The sequence below is a fragment of the Aethalodelphis obliquidens genome, unplaced genomic scaffold (assembly GCF_003676395.1).
Source record: "Aethalodelphis obliquidens isolate GAN/ISIS:26980383/991018 unplaced genomic scaffold, ASM367639v1 scaffold10, whole genome shotgun sequence".
NCBI classification, from domain to species: Eukaryota; Metazoa; Chordata; class Mammalia; order Artiodactyla; family Delphinidae; genus Aethalodelphis; species Aethalodelphis obliquidens.
In genome coordinates, this window is record NW_020837954.1 from 42,312,374 (window position 1) to 42,333,335 (window position 20,962).

The 20,962-nt window shown below is 52.2% G+C and overlaps 1 protein-coding gene across 2 annotated transcripts in view; it reads left to right on the forward strand.

The window, feature by feature from the left end:
• GALNT16 (polypeptide N-acetylgalactosaminyltransferase 16) overlaps positions 1-13,870 on the forward strand; it is a 100,112-nt gene extending 86,242 nt beyond the window's left edge. The window contains exons 11-15 of one of the 2 annotated variants that reach the window (XM_027111610.1): positions 1,062-1,154; positions 2,538-2,621; positions 7,483-7,624; positions 8,272-8,394; positions 11,041-11,657. In XM_027111610.1, the coding sequence (XP_026967411.1) occupies positions 1,062-1,154; positions 2,538-2,621; positions 7,483-7,624; positions 8,272-8,394; positions 11,041-11,076 (478 nt within the window). In that variant the 3' untranslated portion in view covers positions 11,077-11,657. The other variant, XM_027111609.1, reaches the window with a different exon arrangement.
• Positions 13,871-20,962: the final 7,092 nt, after the last annotated feature.

The window sequence follows — 20,962 nt, forward strand, 5'->3', positions numbered from 1 at the left end:
GTGGGAGGAGCACCATGAACACTCCTTCCCAAGGATGAGTCTTCATCTTCTAAGGCTCCCTTGTTGCCAGCAGTGGCTCCCCAGGTCTAGCTCATCAAATGGCCTGTCTTTTTGTTTTGCTTCCCCTTATCCCATTTTAGTTGTTTTTATACTTGTAAAAGTGGTACATGTTTATTGTAAAAATTCAAACTATATCATATATATTATATATATATCTGTACATATAGTATATTATACATTATAATTTTTACTCTTCATATCACATAGAGAGAAAAAAGTGAAAGTCCCTTTCACCCAGTCTTACTCCTATCCACTTGTCTCTCCAAAAGTAACTACTGCTAATAGATTTCTAGCCTATCATTTCAGGTCTTTTAATTTCTTTTCATATATATATATATATATATATATATATATATATATAGTTTCTGTATAGAGATGCATGTGTTTGTGGGGTGTTTTTTTTTACATTTTTTTTAACTTTTTATTTTATATTGGAGTATAGTTGATTAACAATGTTGTGTTAGTTTCAGGTGTACAGCAAAGTGATTCAGTTATACATATACATGTGTCTCTTCTTTTTGTGTTTTTTATATAAATGGGGTCGCACTGCATGATTTTTCTGCAGCATGCTTTTCTGCCACTCCACACTAAATTGTAGACGTCCTTCAGCGTCAGTATGTACTAACCTTGGTGTTCTTTTTAGAGGCTGCCTAGTACTCCATCATGTGGACATAGTTCATTATTCTCCTATTGATGGGCATTTAGGTTGTCACGAATGTTTTATGACACGAGTATTCTTGTACATGTCCCTTTGCCCACATGCTGGTATTTTGGTAGAAAAGGTTCCTCAAAGTGGAGTGTCAAAGACCATACCCACAGAGCTGATGGATGCTGACAGATTGTCCTCCAAAAAGACTGTTCTCATTGATACCACCCCAATCAGCATTCTTTCGCGTGCACTCCTGTCTCCGCACCCTGAACTTCACAGAGCTGATCTTGAGCCCAACCCTAACTCTGTCACTGCCCTGGTGACCTTATTTTGCTCCTTCCTACCCTTTTAGGAATACCAAGCGCACTGCAGAGGTGTGGATGGATGAATACAAGCAGTATTACTACGAGGCCCGGCCCTCGGCCATAGGGAAGGCCTTCGGCAGGTGGGCCCCTCTCCCAGCCCCCCTTGGCCTTCCTCCACAGCCTTAGCAAAATACAAAATTGTGTGTACACCAGGGAAGCACTCAGGGTCTCCTTAGCACCTGAGCTGCCCCAGGCCGCTGGGCTCTTCCGGGCCTGTAGGGTATGCGACGCAGAGACAAGGTTCTGGTCCTTGAGGAGGATGCAGCCTCATAGGGAGAAATAACCAGGGAGGGCTCGCTTATGAGAGCACTGCCGGTCCACAAGCTGCCTGCAGGACAGACATCTGTGGACGTGCTTAAGGATGGCTCTCTGTAGAAAACACTCGGGGGTTTGACTCCACCCCTTGCTGTTCAAAATCTGACAGTGATCTGTTAGCTTATTTTTCTGCCCTGGACTGTTATGACTACAGTCTAGTTAAGCATTTTCAAAATGTGGATTAATTGTGAAATCAATTTAGAGAGTCGTGACCAGTTTTTTTTTTAAATGATAGAGAACTAGAATATTACAGATTAGTACGGAACAGAACAGAAAATAACAGTTGATTGCAGTTACGGATAGATACTGTTTTGTGAAAATTCTTATTTTGGTTGTACGTTTGTAGCCATATATGCCCATGGGTATACTTGGTCACAATGTATTTATTTCTTACTTAATGCTGTGGTCAGATATGTTTGAAAACATTATTAGCGATCATCAATGAATCTCCCTCTATTTGTTTGTATCTATCCCTTGTTAAAAAAAAAAAGAAGTTATGTCACTATTTCTTGTAGTGGGGAAGTAACATCTGCTGAGGACCTACCCTGTGCTAGGCACTTATGTCCCCTTTATTCATTTGATTCTCACAAAAACCTTTGGAGGTAGATGGTTGTGTCCCCACTTTACTGAGAACAAACAGGCTCAGAGAGGCGGTGAGGTTATCTGTCAGTGGCCGTTATGGTCAGTGGAGCTGAGGAAAGTGTCATGGACACATCAGATGGTTTTTATCTGCCAAATTTATGGAAAGATGTTTAAAGCGTGGTTTTCTTATTGGTAGATACTTTCTGCTCAGCTGGAATGCAGGAAAGGAAAACTTCTAGTTCATTAAGGCTCTGCTCTCTCTGTGAAAATAAGGACCAGATAGTGGTATCCTCACCTGAGGTCTCAAGGAGTAAGAAGCCGAGATTAAAGCCTGGCCCCCGTGGGCTGGGCAGATCCTGAAAGGTGAGCAGGAATTTGAGGAGAGAAATAAGGCATGGCCAGGAACCCTGGGAGGAGCTTGCAGGTCAGAGAATGACTTAAGGCAGGGACCAAGGCTGGAAGGCAGCCTTGGACAGCTCCTGGCCCTAGCTCCCTGGGGTAGGTGGAAAGAGGGGGCCAGCCTCCCGGGCCTTCTCATGCCCGCTGAGCATTGCCTTCTCCTCCAGCGTGGCCACGCGGATCGAGCAGAGGAAGAAGATGAACTGCAAGTCCTTCCGCTGGTACCTGGATAACGTCTACCCAGAGCTCACGTGAGTGCAGCCCTCAGCTCGTGCATCTGGCCTGGGTGGGGGCCGGCAGCTTGGGGACCCTTCACCCTGATCTCTCCCCAGCCCAGGCAATCTGGCTCTTAATAGCTGTCAGTGTTTGTTGTCATGTGAAGGGTCTGGAGGAACCGGGAGGTGGTTACCAGGAGTTAAGAGTGAGGTGTGGTAGGAACCAAAGTTTAACAGACCGGGCCTTAGAGCTAGAAATGGGCATTGTCCCCTTAGGACAACAACAGTGCATTATGTAGCAAAGGCTGCAGAAACACTCATTTCCTTTGACTCTCCTCTCTTCCTTCTGGGAGTTTATCCTAAGGAAATAAAGCAACCAAAGCAAAAAAAACCTGTTGACAAATAAATGTCCACTGTAGGCTTCTCTGCTGTGAAAAAATTGAGAAAAAACTAACGATAGGGGCTGAGTTTAGTGAATCGTGATGCGTCGATCTAAACAAATATGTGTCAATTAATGTTATAATCATAAACCGTGAAAAAACATGGGGAAATGTTTGCTCCAGCAAATGAGGAAGCAGCATGCAAATGGTGTATGTGCGTGGGTGACAGGACGGTGGGCAGTAGCTGTAATGACAGGGGTAGGGAGGGCAGAGCTGTTTCTTTTTTTCCTCATTTCAAAATCTTTCTCAGCATCCTGGCTACATCATTCCTCACCTCCTCCAGGTCTTGACTCAGCTGTCCCCGCTGCGTGAGGCTCCCCCAAACTCTGCATTGGCCGACTGCACCTTCCCCAGCATTCCCTGCTTATTTTCCTCTGTCACCCTTATTGTCATTCAGCATATATGTGGCCAATTAATTTTACTGTCATCTCCCAACACTTGACAGGAAGCTTCGTGAGGGTAGAGGTGTTTATCTGTTTTGTTCACTGCCTTATCTCCAGCCCCTAGAACAGTGCCTGTCACAAAATGGGCACTTGATAAATATTTTTAACTGAATAAATTGCATAGTCAATAAGCATCAGTAATAACTTTGAAATTAGCATTCTCTCTTCTGGAAATGTCACCTCGGGGAATGGGTTATTCCACTGCTGTCTCCCAAGGATGCTATCATGGCTTTCCAGAACACTCCACCTCTCAGAGCCTGCAGATCCTCCAAGGAGGCAAATCTTTGTCCTTCAAGGGCAGATTTGATTTTTGGAAAACAGCCATAGTTAAGTTGTAGCCAAGTCCAGTGAGTAAGCTGGTTGATTAACCCAGATAATACAATCCTGGGTCCCAAATACAGGGTGACAAGACTGAAACAAGTAACAAGGATAAACTGACTCTGCAAGCAATGTTCAAGGAATTCCAGAAGGGTCTGAGCAGCGGCTGCATCCTTGGAAAAAGTTGGCAGCCGGATAACCCCAGCTCCCCAGATGATGGCTGTGCATGGAAGAACATTACTTTACAAACTTGTAATAAATGAACCGCTTCCTCAAGTGGCCACTTTTAAGGGGACAGTTTCATTCAGACATGTCATTTCTGAGGGAAAAAAGCATAGTCTTTCTTTATGTTCTGTCAGAGTTCATGCTATCTGGTTGGAGTCATGGACTCCAGGCCTCAGACAGGAGCTGGGGAGCTGGGGGAAGAGTTGGGAGGATCGGGGATGTGCCTCTCCTCCCCACACCCCAGTCCCCATGCAATCCCTTGAGGACCAAGAGGAAGAAGTAGTTTATAACTACCGTAAGTCTGGATCTATCACAAAGACAGGAGAGTGGATGAAACCAGCCGTGTGATACGAGGAGCATAAGTCATCTTCCGTTTGTTTTGTCACTGTGTGGACGTTTAAAAATGACTTTTTGTTGTTAAGGTAGAAATTGCAGCTCATTCCTATCCAGTTTACTCATCCTCGGTCTGTTCCTTCATGTTCTGCCTCAGTTCTCAGGGTGAGGGGCCCGGAGTGGATCAGGTTGTTAATTAGAAAGGAGATCTATAGGCCCAAACGATACCATGTTCCTCCAAACAGGATCCTAATAGTTGGGCCACACTTGCAGATGGTCAGTGGAGAAACTTAGGAGGCTGAACAGAGAGGCCTTTGCTTTCCTAGGCCTGCCTGCAGTACTGCTTTTCCAGATCAGAGTTCTGTGGCTAGCCTCAGCAATTGCTAATGTATTACTTTTATCAGGATGTTCAGGAACAGTTGTGCAGGCTGTGCATTGCACAAGCACACCATATGTGAAGGGTGCTGGTCACACACTATTGTACATTTATTACTACAATTCCTGGCAAATGACAGTAAAAGTCTTCTAACAAAAGACTTTTTTGTCTTTTTTTTCATAATGTAGAAAATCATCTATATTATGATGATTTTCTAACAGATGGAAGTAAAGTGTCTCAAGAAAGGGATGCCTATTGCTGTTTCTACAAAGGCATCATAAGGGCTAATGGCAGCCCAGCTTCGAGGTGGTCCACAGAGAGGAAAGCAGATGCAGACTTAAGAGGGCTACCAACAAATAGGACAGCTTAGCCTGGCTCTGCCAGAGAGCAGAGGAAGGGTGGTGATGGCCATCCCAGCTGCTGCAGGGCTGCTGCTACGACTCAGACACCTCAGGAGCTGCATCTGGTCTTGAGATTGCTGCCCAAGCCCCGGGTTTCCTGCATAAGCATCAGTGGGCAGGCCTTTGTTGTCAGTGACATTGCCACACTTGGACAGTACACATCTCACCTCTGAAAACTGATCAACTTGCACATCTTCCTAAGCAACAGTGGGTAGGGGGGGGAAGAGAAGAGAAGGGTCTGAAACAACCTTGGCTTCTCAAAGAGGCTCCCGCAGGACCTTGTCTCTGTATAGAGGGGAAGTATAACACATTGCCCCTGGATGAAGCAGAGGGGGTGGAGCTTTTGCCTCCCGACAGCCTTGCACCTAGCAGGTTGCAAACTTACATCCTACAGTGATCAGACAGACAATGTCAATAAGTCAAGTGGGTGGGGATGACTGTAGGGAGTGGAGGGGACTGTGGCAAACTGAAATGCACAAGCTCCACCCATAAGGGGGCAGCTGCTGCTCATGACAGTGTGTTAGTGCCATGCTGGAATGCAAGTTCGGTGTGGCAGCCTGACCTTGCTATGTTTTCCAAAGAAGCTGGATTTTTGGTGGGATGAATGGGGAGATTGGGATTGACATATATACACTAATATGTATAAAATGGGTAACTAACTAATAAGAACCTGCTGTATAAAAAAATTTTTTAAATTCAAAAAAAATTCTAAAGTTCAAAAAAAAAAGAAGCTGGATTTTTCTGTGTAAACTTGAAATCTTAAAATACGGCCAACTAATTAAAAGCACCAATAATCACACTGTGCAGGTCAGAAAAAACCTGTCCAGGGCCAGATTCAGCTTAGGGGCCAACAGTTTGCAGCCTCTGTTCTAGAACTGCACGACCTCTTACAAGGGGGTGTGGGGTTCTGAAGGGGCACTGCTACCGGTAGTGTGGAGGGAAAGTGAAGGGCTCTCCTTGAGGCTCTGTGAGAGCGGGTAGGTTCGGGGAATCCGGGGGCTTCCAACCAGCCCTGAGGAAGGAAGACCTGGTTTGGTCAAGGTCCTGCAGGATGTCCACATGAGACAAGAGAGTGCCGGAAATGTTCTGATCCATGCCCCCCGCCCAGGTTCTCTTCCTGACAGAGGTAACAGAGGCAGATAGGATTAGCATGTGGTCAGACTCTAAGCCCTCCTGGTTCCCCATCATGCCCTGTGGGTCCGTAAGCCAAGTGCGTGTATGACCTAAACCCAGGAATACCAGCCCACGTCAGCTGGGGCCAGCATCCCCCTTAGGTTTATTACCCACAGGGTAAGATAGTGTGTTTTATATCTCTGTGTGTGTGTGTGTTTCCTGTTTTTCCTGTGCATACAAAATGTTTTAATAATACACTATTTTGAAACATGCCTCTTTTACTTAACTGTATGTTTTGAACACTTTCCCACATTACCAGAGTCATTTTTAATGGCTAAAGGTTGTTTCCTTCCTACAGATGAATCAGAATTTACTTAGCCCATCCCCTATTGTTGGATATCTAGGAATTTCCAATGTTTTCAGTATAAGCAGTCACTCTGAATGAATATCTTTTAAACTAAATCTCTGCACACATATTTAATTATTGCCCTAGGATACTAAGTTACTGGAAGTGGGACAAAGGTGTGCACCTTTTTAAGGCTTTTGATACGTAATACCACAGTACCCTCCAGAAAAGGTGGTCAGTTTATGTTCTCACCCAATCCCACAGCTATTGCCAATACTAGGTAGTGATATTTAAAAAAATATATATGTATATATATATATATATGTATATGTGTATATATATACATAGATATACACACATACACTTAAATATATAAATGTTTTATGTATGTAAATAAATCATACACACACACACACACACACACACACACATATATACACATATGGTAAACAAACAGTGGTACCTCTCTGATACGTATTTCTTTAATCGTTGGTGAGGTTGAACACATTTTCATATTTGTGTATTTTACATTTGCCTCTTCAAAGTGACCCCTTCCCTGTCATTTCGAGATTGTTTATTGAGCCCACATTTGGGCCTCAGCCTCTCCCCAGCCTGTCCTCTTTCTGGGCTGGGGAGCCCTGGTTTCTGGTTTGAACCCTCTCAGGCCTGGCCTCCAGGGCAGGCCCTGGGGCTCCCGGAGCTGCCCAGAACCCAGTAGAGCGAGGCCCAGTCTTCCCAGAGGCACCCCTGCTCACCTCCCCCTGCTGCCAGGCCTGCTCCTCGGCTCCCCTCCCCACGGACACCTGGGTGCCCCGAGAGCTGGCAGGGCGCTACCCTCTGGGTAAGTGTGGGTAAGCCCAGGGAGGGCAGAGGACAAGTCTGACCGCTGCCTTTTCTCTCAGCATCCCCGTGAAGGAAGTGCTCCCCGGCATCATTAAGCAGGGGGCTAATTGCTTAGAATCCCAGGGCCAGGACACGGCTGGTAACTTCCTGCTCAGCATGGGGACCTGCAGAGGGTCTGCCAAGAGCCCGCCGGCGGCTCAGGTAGGTGGCTTAGGGCCCCCAGGTCAGGACCGGGCACGGGTGGGGGCCTCCCTCTGCCCGTTCTCATCTTCCCTCTGCCTACACCTTCCACAAACCCACTTTCCCAAGGACCCTGCAAGCTGTCCCCTCCCACTCTGCTCCTTGGGTCTGCTCCCACCATACTCGGTCGCCTTTGTAGCCTGTCACACAGTCGCCCTATGGGCACCACCTGCTTTCTCCTTGCAGAGGTAGAAATGCTGCCCAAACAGAGTCCAGTTCTCTCCTGGGATGCAGCTGTGGTCCGCCTCTATATACAGGGCATCCAGGACTCCTGTGTACACACGTGCGCAACATGAGTGGAGACCCCGGCGTGGACTGGCTCCCTGGCTGCCCTGCTCCCATGTCCTGTCTTTCTCCCCATCCCCTGAGCATCCCTTCATACGTCCTCTGGCCAGTTCCAGCTAAGCTCCCCCACCCCAATATTTTATTATGAAAAATTTCAAACAGAGAAAAGTTGAAAGAACTGTACAGTGATTACCCATACACCCATCCCTAGTATTTGTAGAAAATTTTACCAAAATACACAGTGTATTTGCTCTATCTACCCATCTATCCATCCATCCATTGCTGTACTTGTGGACTTGGCCTTTCTGCTCCCTGTCTTGCAGGCGTGGCTGTTCAGTGACCATCTCATCCAGCAGCAGGGGAAGTGCCTGGCTGCCACTTCCACCTCCATCTCCCCCGGGTCCCTGGTCGTACTACAGGCGTGCAACCCAAGAGAAGGCAGGCAGGTAAGCCTTCTCGCCCATGGGCACGGGATGGCCGCAGCCCCGGGGAACACAGTGCGGGTTTGACATACAGACTCAAATAAGCCCTCCAGAGTGAGGATTTGGGGGACCTAAGCCAGTATCCAGGTCAAGTCTATTGTTTTCCTCATGAGGAAGTACGGTAAATAGTTGTTAAATGTCCATCCTGCATCCCGTGGCTCCTTGCGGGCAGGGACTATTTATCTTGTCAACACTGTATCCCTAACCCCTGACAACCAGCACAGCCAAAATAAATGTGAGCTTTTACTGGGAAGCTGTGCTAGGAGTGTTACATAGGTCATCTCATCTAATTCTCCCAGCAACCCAGCAACGTGCGCCCTAGTACTAACCCCATTTTAGAGGTGAGAAAACTGAGGCTCACTGAATTTAAGAAACATATCAGATCACGTAGTGGGGAAGGGGTGGAACTGAGGTTCAAACCCAGGTCAGCATGACTCCTAAGCCCACAGTCTTGCCCCAGCATATAGTAGGTGCTCAGTAAGTATTTCTTGACTGCTGGCTGATTGGGGAAACAGATCCAGCCACAGTGTTTTCCAAGCTGGCATGCTGGCCTCACGTGAGCACTGCCTTTTCCATTTGCCAAACATCTCACGTGCCCTATTTTCATGAATCCTGGGAGACACAGGTCAGACCTGCCTGTTGAGGAAGAATCGGATGCTCAGGGCACACAGCAGCCAGTGACAGTCAGCCCCACTCCATTCCTGGCTGGGAGGGCTGCCCCTCTGCCCGGGAATGGACACAAAGGCCAGAGCTCTGGTCCAGTCCTTCCTCTGCCCACACCTTCTTGTAGCTCCCCCTGTGCCTGACCCTGGCCAGCTGCGGGCAGTGCAAGGGGCAGAAGAGTGCCTGGCGTTTTGATTCAGCCACGGGCTTTCCTCCCACCCCTGTGCTGTTGCCTGGGTCGGCTCTTTCTTTAGGGATGACCGGCAGTTTGCTATTTTATTCTGGAAAAGCAGCCGGATCCTTCCTCTCCCTTCAGCCTCCGTGTGTGTGTGTGTGTGTGTGTGTGTGTGTGTGTGCGCGCGCGCGCGCATGGGAGGAAGGGAGAGAGAGCTCTGAAGCACTTCCTGGTTGGGACGCTGCAGCTCGTCCTGCCTGCCCCCTCTGCCTGCCCTGCAGTTAGGTGGGTCCCCAGGCTCCCCTTTACCTGGAGTACCGGCCTCTCTGAGGGTCAGGCCTTGAGCCCACTCCCAACCCCATCCTTGCTGAGGCCAAAGTCAGGGAAGTAGCTCCGAGGGCAGCCACCACTCAAATACTTCTCTGGAGCTGAAGCATCCATTTGCCCCTTCACACTGACCCAGGGCTCCGAGAAATCTCCTTTGGCCCCATTCCTTCTGCCCCTGCAAATCCTGCAGGGGCCCCAACAGCTGAGCCCTCTCTTCCAGGAGGACAGGGTGAGCAGCTCTCCCACTGACGGTGCCTTCTCAAATCTAGGCCTCCCTTCCTGGTCACCCTTTGGCCCCATTTCTGAGGCCACCTGGGTATCAGTTATGGGAGAGTTACATGTGCATAGAGCTGCTGGGATGGTGTCAGCAGGTCCTAGCTCCGTCACCCCCCTCACCTCTCTGAGCCTCAGTCTCCTCACTTATGAAATGAGGGGCTCCCTCCCTGTCTGCCTTATAAGAACCAAGAACCAAGACTGGCGATGGGAGAGCGCTGTGAGGTGATATTGTTTCCCTGGCAAGGCCAGAACATAATGGCCAGGAGAGTCAGGGAGACCCCGAGACCGTGCCTGATGGCACAGGTAGGAAGTGAGAATCCCATGATTTGCAGAGCACTTCCTCATGACTGGGTGATTCATTCATTCACCCATGCATTCATTCTTCATAAAACAAAACTGCATTGGGTGCCTACCTTATGTCAAGGAAGGTGCCGATCACATTGGCCATAAGGATGAAAGAAGGGTGTGGCCCAGCAATGCCCAGATGGGGTGTGTGGCCAACCCTTCCCAGGAGGTCAGAGACTGGAGGAGCACAAGGCAGTAGGATGCTGTGACTTCCAGAGGGACCAAAGGCCCTATCCTGCCCACTGCCCGGGACCTTTAAGCCAGGGAGCCCTCTCTGCTGGGACCACATGGGCCAGAGAGACTGGTTCTCAGCCCCGCATTCCTAAAGGGAATCTGGGCTCTGCAGCACGCCCCCTCGCTGCCTTCCACCCTGTTGGCACCTCCCAGTTGGTCCCCTTCTCTGGCCACCCCACGTTCCCCTGCCGCCCCAGCCCTGGCCCTGCAGCTGCTGCTGCTCATCTCCCTTCTCCCAGTTGCTCCAGTGAGAACAGGGCCCCTCCCCATCAGAGCCCTGCGGCTCCAGCGTTACCCACTTCTTCGGAGGACAGAGGACGAGGTAGATATAGGAAGAGGGGCTGTGGATGCAAGGGAGGGAAATAGCAGAGAAACCAAAAGTAGACCTGTCTCCCTGTACTTTTCCCTGAGCCTCGAAACCTGGGTCTCAGCCTCTCATCCCTTCTCCAAACCACACTCCATCCTCCATCCAGCCACTTCCAGAATGGTCTACAGGAACAACTCTTGTCCCCCTTGTCAAGTTTGGGGGACATGACTCTGATAGGGGGACTCAAGTGCCCTCACCCTCCCATCACTCTTAATCTCTGCAGGGACGGCGACCAGTTCCCATTAAAGTGTGTAGGTAACCGGCTGCACAGCTGCAGGCAGAAGCTTAGAGCTCAGGAAGAAGAAATCTTGTTTGAAGGAGTAAAGGATTCACCTAGTCCAGGACTCAACCTCAAGGGCCTACAGAGTGCAAGTGGGGAAGCCCTAGAGGAGAAGAGTTGGGCCCAGGTGGGACTATGGCGAACAGGAACTAGGCTGACTAGCAGAGAGCAGGTCTTCGGCCACAACCGACTGATGCCACCAAAGAAACCAGGCCCATGTCTAAAGGGAAGTTGTAAATGCAGGTTTTTATGCGACGACTAAGCCACATTTTAAATAAGCACGTGCAGGCCAGACAACATACATCTCTGGGCTAGACTCAGCCCGTGGGCCTCTGACCTAGACAGTGAGTTCTTCGTGCCAGCCTACGGAAGCCAGAGCGTTCAGGAGGAACGGGCTTCAGGCTTGCACGTGGGGTGTGGCCACCTCTTCTGTAAGGACACACAGACCATTTAGATGGGGGTGTGTCCTAGGGCCACTTGCATCCACGTGTAATGAAGGGATGAACGCTATGATTATTATTAATCATTGTTTTCTCTTTCCCCTCCTTTCCTGCCTCTCCCCACAGAGATGGAGGAGAAAAGCCTCTTTCATCCAGCATTCAGTCAGCGGCCTCTGCCTGGAGGCCAAGACCACCCAGCTGGTGGCCAGCAAGTGCCAGGCCGACGTCCCAGCCCAGCAGTGGCAGCTGCTGCCGCACACATGACCGTAGCCTGGGGCCTCCTGTACCTTTTGCATGAGACTTTGGGACCGGAAGGGGGTTAGGGTGGGGGAGTGTAAAGCGGGCCGTTTCCATCTCCTCACATTTCTGCCGGAATCATCAGCAAACACCACTGCCACGACACACGAGTCTCCAAAGCTTGTACGGGGAGGACGCAGGGGTGATGCCCTGCTGCCCTGGCCGCCACCCCGGCCTTGCCTGAGGAGAGGAGCAGGTCAGGATGCTGGACTGCTACTGGGCAGAGACTGGGCAGGAGCCCTGGCCCTTTGTTACCTCCCTTCACCCTTCCGAGGTCTGGACAGTGGTTGGGGGCCTCCCCTTGTTGGCTGGGGAGAACGAGGGCAGCAGCCCACACGGGTCCCGCTGGGCCAGGGGTCTGCCTGTGGGATCGGGCACGAGAGGAGAATGCGGGCAGTGTGGACGGGGGGCAGGCTGAAGGCGGAGGAAAGGGCAGCCTGCGGGGCAGGTGGAGAACAGCAAGAGGTAAGCAGCTCAGTGGCCTGTCCCAGGCAGCTGCTGGGTTGGGGGCGGGAGGGATAGGATCCAGGGCAAAGGATGGGTGATCTGCAGAAAGACGAGGACGGAAGAGCAGCATAGCACTGAAAAGGCTGGGTCTCTCCCCGGGGACCTAATTCCTCCCACACGTACCAGCCCCAGGGACAGTGTCTCCGGTCCTGCGCTCTGGTTCCCACGCCTCAGCAAGGGGCTGAAGGGGGATCTCCAGGGGCAGCCTCAGGACACAGTTTATTAAACAGATCCCACTTCTATGTGGATACGTGTCAGGACAAGACCTCTCCCTTGGGCCTTAAAGACCAGCGGGTGCCCTGGCTCCCTGCCCGGTCATACCGTGTGGACCCCATAAGGACAGACACCACTGAACAGCCCCATCCTCCCTCTTAGTTTTTGACTCCTGCCTTCTCAAAAGCCCTTGCCTCTGTAAGTACAGCGTTACAGGGTCGGGGGCAGGGCGGTAAGCACGGGACCTCCTTTCTGGAGCATCCCTAGGTCATGGGGGCGAAGCCCTCCGGGCTGGAACTTGTCCTCACCCCGCCCCACTGCAGGAGGGAGGCCCTTGGGGCTCGGCTGCTGCAGTGGCCTGGAGGCTGGCTGGAGGCCCCAGTTTGTGCAGAGCTCCCAGTTCCTTCTCACAACCACTGGGAGTCTCTCCCCTCCCCCAGGGCCTGGTCTTGGAATGCTTCTGCTGTTTCCCACGTTCCTCTTCCCCCCGCCCCACTGGCTCAGGCAGTGTGATCTTAGGGAAAAGACTGGTGGTACCAGGAACCCTGGTGGGTCTCCCACCCAAAGCAAATCAGCCTGGAACCCCTAGGGAGTTCATGGATTCCAGAAGGCCTAGGAATGTCCTGAAATGGTCCCCCAAATATTGCATTGTGTGCATATATGCATTTTCCTGAGGAGAGGGTCCATGGATTTCCCCAGCTTCTTACAGAGGCCCCTGATCGCCAAACGGTCTGGATTGGAGCTACCAGTCACTGGAGCTGCCATGCCCCTCCCCCTCCCTGCTGTGCCTCAACTGCTGTGGTCCTGCTCCCTCCATGCAGCCCTTGGGGCCGTGGTGCCCACACCCACAGAGGTGGCCACACCCACCCTGGAGGGCTCTCGGTGGTTTCCTCTCACCTCCTGGCTCTGGCTGGCGTGCTCTCAGCAGTGCTCCTGTGCCCTAGCCTGAACCCCTGCGCTCCCCAGCACGGAGCCCTTGGCCCCCAGGGCAACACTTCTCCCATCCTCTGTGTGATGTTTCATCCACCGCCATCTCCCTTGTGCGTTGCCACCCCAGTGGGTAGTGTGGACCTTTGGGGACAGGGAACGTGGGCATCTCTCAATGAATGTAAGAGGACTGCTGCTCAGAGAGCCTTTGAGAGGGCCCCCTCCTTTCCTGTGATCAAACCAGGCTCAGCACTTGTCAGCTGTCCTTTGGGACGCAGCCCTATTCTGTTTTGCTTTTCCTCTTCCTGACCAAAGCATGTGCCACTCGCTGCCCCTGAGGACCTCATCTTTATGAAGAACTCCTGGAATAAAGCCACTTCTCACATGCACACGTGCACCAGCGCCTTCCTTTCTGACTCCAGAGCCAAGGCCTTCAGTGCCACCCTCCCTCTATTCTGGAAAATTGAAACTGAGCACGCTCAGCTCTCACCCCTCCTGCACCTGGTAGCTTGCTCCTCGGCCCACGTGCCCCCCCATACGACCCCAGGCGCTCCTGGAAGACAGGCTGGCTGCTGGGGCGGGGGGGGGGGGGAGCCATCAGGTGGGGCAGGCTGGGACCAGAGCCCAGGCTCCCAGGCACCAGCCTGGTCCCTCTGAACTGCCCTTCCTTTCCTCTGCCACGCAAGACGGCAGTGGTAAAAACGCAGGTGGGACGATTTTCCTAGGTAGAAATAGCAAAGTAATTCCAGAAAGAGTCCTACCAGCCTAGCCTTGTTTGATGGGGTAGCAGATGCTCTGTCTAATGTTTCCATGGAAACCAATGGAAAGTCCCCACCATTTCTGTGATCAGAAGCTGAACCTACCCAGGTAAAAATAAGCACTGCCTCGGTGCGCACATGAACAGTAGTGGGCAGGCCAGCGCGCCACTAAGTCTCCCCGAACACAGCCGTTCCCACCCCTGCACCCACCTGGTCTCAGGGCTGCTCATACAGGATTCTCCAGAACTGACCACCAGGCCTGAGGGGCCCAGAGCAAAGCCCTGGCTGGTGACAGTTCCGAGCACACAACGTGGCTGCAGAGTCTGTCTGTCCCTCGTCCTCTCAAGGAGTGCAGCACACTGCCTGCCGCCTTCTCGGGCCCCTTTCCTGGCCAGGCTGAGCCAGCTTTCCACTTGGCCTCTATTTTCACTCCTAGCCTGAGGGGCTCTGGTGCTGGCTTCTCCTGAGTCGTGCTCTCTCTTGCCCTCCTCCAAGCCTACCTCTCCAGAGGCCCATTCTCTCTCTCACCGCCCCCCCCCCTTTTTCCTGGGAACTAAGACTCTTTGCCCTTAGCCAGCCCCTGGAGGAATCAGCAAAAGCCCTGGGGCCAGCAATTAACCATGGCCTTGGGCCTTACGTAACCCTAATGCGGCAGAAGAGAGTCTTCCAGAGCACATGGGAAGGGGAGGGCGGGAGGGGTGTCTGCATGGGGCCAACCTCCCATATGTCAAGCGGGGAGGGGGTCCCCTGTCCCTGGACATCTGTGACTTGCCTTCACAAAGGCTCCTCCCGGCCCCTCGGTAGGGGTCTCCCCACTCACAGTTGGGAGAATATAACCCAGGCAACATCTCTGTCCTCTCGGGGGTCTGGCACCCCCAGGCCTGGGGAGGATGTCTTCCAGCGCTGAAGGGGTGTGGTCCTCTCCCACCATGGGACAGGAAAGGAAAAACCTGGAGAGGAAGGGCTGGAGTTCACAATGTCCACAACTTCATTCCCGACAATGTTCTCAATGTCTGTGGTATTTCTGTGTGTCCCCCTTGATAGTCTGAGTCAGTTTCCTCCAGCACGAGGGAGGGGGACCAGGGCAGCTTCTTTCATCTTAAAAGTCTTCGCTGCCAGGCCCTTAGCAAAAACCTTGAGATGGAGCAGGGTGGGCCGCTCTCTCCTGACCTGGCAACGAGTCTGTGGGCAGCCAAGCTGGATTGAGCCATCTGGGGACAGCCCTCTGCTGTGGAACTCGGCCCCACGGAGTGTGGGCAAGGGTGCAGCAGGAGTGGGGATCCGGAGACCCCATCAGCCAGGTCCATCCCGCTCTGCCACTTACTAGCTGGAAAGTCATTTCATCTCTCAGCCTTGGTTTGCTCACCTGTGCAATGGGGGTACTCATAGCTCTTGAGGGTCTTTGTGAGGACTGGCTTATTTAACTACTGCGAAGCAGCCAGCCCTTTCTAAGGGCTTAGTAAGTGTGTGTTATTGCTGTTATTAACAAGCGTTTTCTGAGTGCCTGCTGCACGCCAGGCACTTTCCTAGGGGTGAGGACACAAATATAAACAAGGCAAATGTTCTAGAACTAATGTTCTAGCAGGGGAGATGGACAGATAAATAGGCCACCGTAATACCAGAAGAGAAAAGCTACAGGGAAGGCGGGAGCTATGGGAGAAACACGGAGGGGCCTCTCACTGCGGCCTGGGGGCCGGGGAGTCATGGTGCTTCCAGGGCAGCTGGAAATGACATTCTGGGCAATGCCTGTCTCGGGCCGGGTAAAGGGCGGGTAGGATGAGGCCTGGTGAGGCCCGCTGGCCATACTAGCCCAGCTGGAGGCTCAGCGGGCAACTACCAAGTGGCCTTGGCTTTCTACCCCAGTGCATTGCAGCATGGTGGTGATGTGGACCAGGCTGTAATCACAGAATATAGATAGAAAATACAGGAGCCATTTAAACCCAGACAGATGGGCCTTCTGCTCCTTGAGCCAGTGACCACTCCTGCAGGGCTCAGTTTTCTTAGTGTGGGGAGGGCAAAAGAAAGGGTGGGATGAGATGGCCTGGAAAATTCAGTGATTCTTATCTGGAGAGAATGAATACAAATGACCAGCAGGTGTTCAGAAAGGCTCGCTTTCTTCTTGCTCCCTGGCTTGGGTTCTCTCTGACCGCTCAAGCCATCTGAAAAGCAGGCCTGTCTTTCAACAATTCCTCTTTCAAATAAGTTGTCTCTCAAGGTGCGTCCAGATAACCCGCTGGAATCGCTTGAGGTGCTTGTAAGCGCGTTTGTGCCCGGGCTCCCACCCAGACCTGCTGATTCCCAGTTCACCTGCGTGATGACACGTGGCCCGGCTGATACGACGCATGTTGAGTCCGCAGTGCTCTGAAGCAGGAGGGAGAGAAAGCCGCGCAGGGTAGAGTCAGGACACGGTGCACACAGGCCGGCTCTGGACTGTGTACACTGAGTACAGTGGCCCTCGACCCCACTGCGAGAAGGAGAAGCCAAGGGGGAGCTGGATGAATGTGGGGACGAGATCTGGGAGCCAGACATCGGAGCCAGACCGGCGCCCCCATAAGGAGAAATGCCCCCAGCTGGGAAACCCTCTTTGGGAGGGGAAACCAGGGCTGGCAGGAGAGTCTGGGGTTCTGGGTCCAGAACCAGGAGGGAAGAGTCTCCAGGGCCTTGTCGGGACCTCTGCCACCGTCCGGGTGAGAGGCGGTTGCCAGCGCAGCAGGAGGCTGGCTGCAGCACGGGTGACCCTTGGCCCCAGCGCTCTGGGGTAGCTGCATAGCTCCGGGCTCCTCTGCTTACAGGCAAGGGCAGACCTTGCCTGGATGACTCTGCTCTCCAGAGCCTCTTCTCCACAGGGGTGGGAGAGTGGGAGGTTGTTAAGTTTAAGTCAGGTCACAGTAAGCAGTGGGGGACAGCAGGTGTAGCAGCAGAGTGGTGCTGGGGGCCCTCTCCTGGGTGTGTGTGTGACCTCAGCCCTGGGCTCATGTCCTGCGGCTGTCGGGGGAGGGCAGGGGACTGACGGATGCTGGGAAGGTGAGCAGGCTCTGGGCAGCGGTTTGGGCTCCTTGTGGATACCCTTCCTGGGTCATGCAGACTCTCACACCTGTGGTATCCTCACCAAGCCCATAATGTGCTGAGCGCCGACCCCACAGAGGGCACAGAACAGGCTCGGAGGAGCCGTGTCAACCACCGACGGTCAAGGCCATCCATCCCTGGACACCAGGCAGCCAGGCCAACCTCAGCTCCCACCCTCTGTTCCTCACCCTGCAATCCAACCACACCACTCTGCGTCCTGTTTCTGGAAGCTGCGGTCTGTCTTCTCCTGTCTGTACTTTTGTGTTTCTTCCGCCTCTACCTGTCATCTCCAAGGGTTGAATGCTATCCCTTTTCCAGGCAAATGCTGCTTCCATAAGGAAGCCTGCCCTATCTCCCACCTGCCTGAAAGCATCTCTGGCCTGTTTCTTCCTCGTCTTGAATGTTCCTCTCCAGCTGGTGAGCACCTTCCTCCTTATGCTGGGAGGTGGACTTTTTTCTGTTGGACTGCAGCTCCTTGATTACAGGACCTATGTCTGCTCCAGCTTCAGACAGCACTTCCCAGCACAGTACAATACAGCTGCAGCACAGAGCCCAGTTCTCAGACTCACCGTAAGTGTTGGCTTGTCGAATGAATGAAATGAAAGATTCTAGCTGCATTTCATTGGTTGGTTGGTTTTTGTTTTGAGTGATAAGGCATTTTTGCATTGAGGAATCAGTACACTGCATTCAGAAGGCACCCAATCTCTATTTGTTCATTTTCCCTCTCACTTGTCTTTAAAAGCTTAGGATCTTCAAATCTCCACCCTTCCTACTTATTAGTTGTCTCTGAGCCCTCAACAACAATGCACTGGTGGATTAATGGACTGAGCATTTCCTGGGATCCCAGAACTGAAGAGGGCTACCATGTGCCTTGTCTCATTTGGTGTCCACACCCCCATGAGGCAGGTTCTGGTGTGCCCACCTTAGGGATGAGGGAGTGGCGACTCAGTCAGGAGAAGAAACTTGCTCAAGGACAAACAGCAAGGTGTAAACTCAGTCCCACAGAGGTGCAGGTGAGTGGTTCTCAAAGTGTGGTCCCACAGACCAGCAGCCTCAGCATCGTGTGGGCACTTCCTAGAAATACAAACTCTTGAACTCCACCCAGACCTATTGAATCAACACTGGTGGTGGCGTTCAGCCACCTGAGTTTAACAAGCCCCCAGGGGATTCTGATGCACCCTCAAGTTTGAGAGCCACTCACTGGTTTGGTGACTGAGATGGGTCCTGGTCTCCTACCGGAGGGCGTGGGTCACCACCTGGCACAGAGGGCTCAGAGAGCTGACGCTGTGTGTGGCAGACCCGGCCTCTGCTAAGTAGGCTGCCAGATATCTCCGGGCAGAGGGTGGGTGGGCAGGGGGCTTGGCCAAGGTTTGCTGCTGAGCCAGATGTCACATGCCAGCTTTGCTTTGTGTGATTTGAGTTTCTTCCCCAATACCAGCCACAGATGGCTGACTTGGGTATAGAAGAGTTTCCACCCCAGAAGATTCATGAATCAAGGAATCAGTGCTGCACCTCCCAAGCCCACAGGATGGGCATACATTGTGCCATGAGTTATATGACTAAGTCCTTTTTATGGGTCATCCAACTGATGACATTCATAGCCAGTACTATCACTTATCCACCAGTCACTGACAGTCACACATTTCAACTTCTTTATTCCAACAACAACTCTATCAGGTAGGTGTTTTATCATCACCCCGTTTACAAAGTAGGAAATTGAAGCCCAGAGAGGCTAACACACCTGCTCAAGATTACCCAGCTAAGCTGGAGGTAGAGCCAGAATTTGAACTCATGAGGTCTGACCCAGGGTCCAAGCTCCTCACTGCCCTTCATTGCCTTTCATATATTAGTTCATATCCTCTTACTAACTCACACTTCTGTATTGTTATTTCTCCATCTTGCACTTAAGGAAACTGAGGCCCTGTGCAAAGCTCTCAGTCTTATTCCAGGGCCCAAGGTTTGTCCCCCTACACCCCAGTTCCTTCCATGGCTGATTCCTAGAAGCCTGAGCGGTAGGGTGGGCCAGGATTGGCTCTACTATCATCTCCTACAGATGTAGAAACAGGCTGAGAGGCTGAGATGCCCAAAGTCACAGAGCAGGAAATTGGGAGCCCCAGGAGATCTGAGAACGTAACCTTCCGTGACACAGTAACAGAGGCAATTGCTGATGTCTCTGCCTGGTGCCAGGCTCCCCCTCCAATGCTCCGGCCCCACAGGCCAGGGTTCTCTCGTACATTGTCTGCTTTCTCCCTGCAGCCTGGCCAGGGTGCTGTTTTCCACACACCTTCCTGCCAGTAAGTTTCTTTGTTCTGCATTATTTCTCCTCAGGCCCTAGTTTTGTGCTTGCTCAGGTGGAATCTCCTTTTGCACACTAGCCCCTGTGGCTTTGTCCAGCTCGGGTGGGGACTTGAGGGTTCTTTGTGGAGCCTGGGAGATTCACCCAGTTCTCACCAGGCACCTAGGTGGTCTTGTATGCTCGTCAAGCACCTGGGCTTGTTTTAAATTTATAACCCAATGTGTCCGTCCCAGTTATTTCTTGGCTGTTTACCATGTGACAACAGGGGTGGCGAGGAGAGTGCTGGCCTGGCAGTAAGAGAACAATTGCTCCAACTCTAGCCCAGCCCTTTATGCGCCAGGTAATCTCCAGCACGCCACTTAGGCTTCCTGAGCCTCAGGGTCCTCAACTGTAAACGGGGGTGATGTGGGCAGAGGTCACATGAGAAAATGTCTGTGGTCAGAAACTGGAAAGCATGTGCAGCCTTCTGGAAACTATCAGGGAGGGTTTCTCTGACCCTGGGCCAGGCCAGAGCTGCCAGACCCCGAGCCTGTGGGTTTCCCAGCTGCTAAGGACGTTCTCCAGCCAACAGGAGACGGCCTCGCAGCTCAGACGTGGGGGCCCGAGCCCTGGCGTCCGCTCTGTTCCTGAGCTGCTGGTCTGGCTCCGAAACTTTGCTGGTACCACTTGCTTTTACCTTTGAGAAGCAGAGAAGGTTGACTCAGCAGGGGACTTGATGTTCCAACAAGGCTTTGCAAAGCTTCAGCCTGGTGGGGAGGGCCAGGATGGGAGCCGGGAGGGAGGGTTACGAGGCAGAAGCGTGGTTCCATCTGGGGTCCTCTCTCATTTGCGTCCCCGGCCTGACACGGATCAGGGCTCATGGGCCCACCCCCTGGAGCAGAGGGGCTGCGATGACTGTCCTAGGCCCGCGGCCTCTGTCGTTGGAGGCTACACAGGCACGACCTTGGCACTCTCAGCAGGCCTGAGGGGGCATGACAAAGCCACACTTTGAGAAGGCCCCACAGATATTAATCAATGACACAGAGAAAGCCCGTGTCATTGTTGGGAGGCCCCTTCCCAGCCCAGGGTTCGCTCTGCCTGGTGGGGCAGAAAAAGCAGCAGCTGGGGAGCCACACTGAAAGCTGTGGCCCGGCTGTTTCTCTGACTAGCTGGATAACCTACAGCAAGTCACCTCACCTTTCTGAACCTCAGTCTCCTCCCTGGTAAAACAGGGAAAACACTACCTGCTTCTTAGCGATGTAGTAAGAGCTGAACGAGGTGACATTTGTGAATGGACAGGAATAAACAAAGAAAAGGGGGCATGGTGCCTAGAGGGGTGCCCAAACTCTGTGAGGGGGGAAGTATTTGTCTCGTTTGCAACT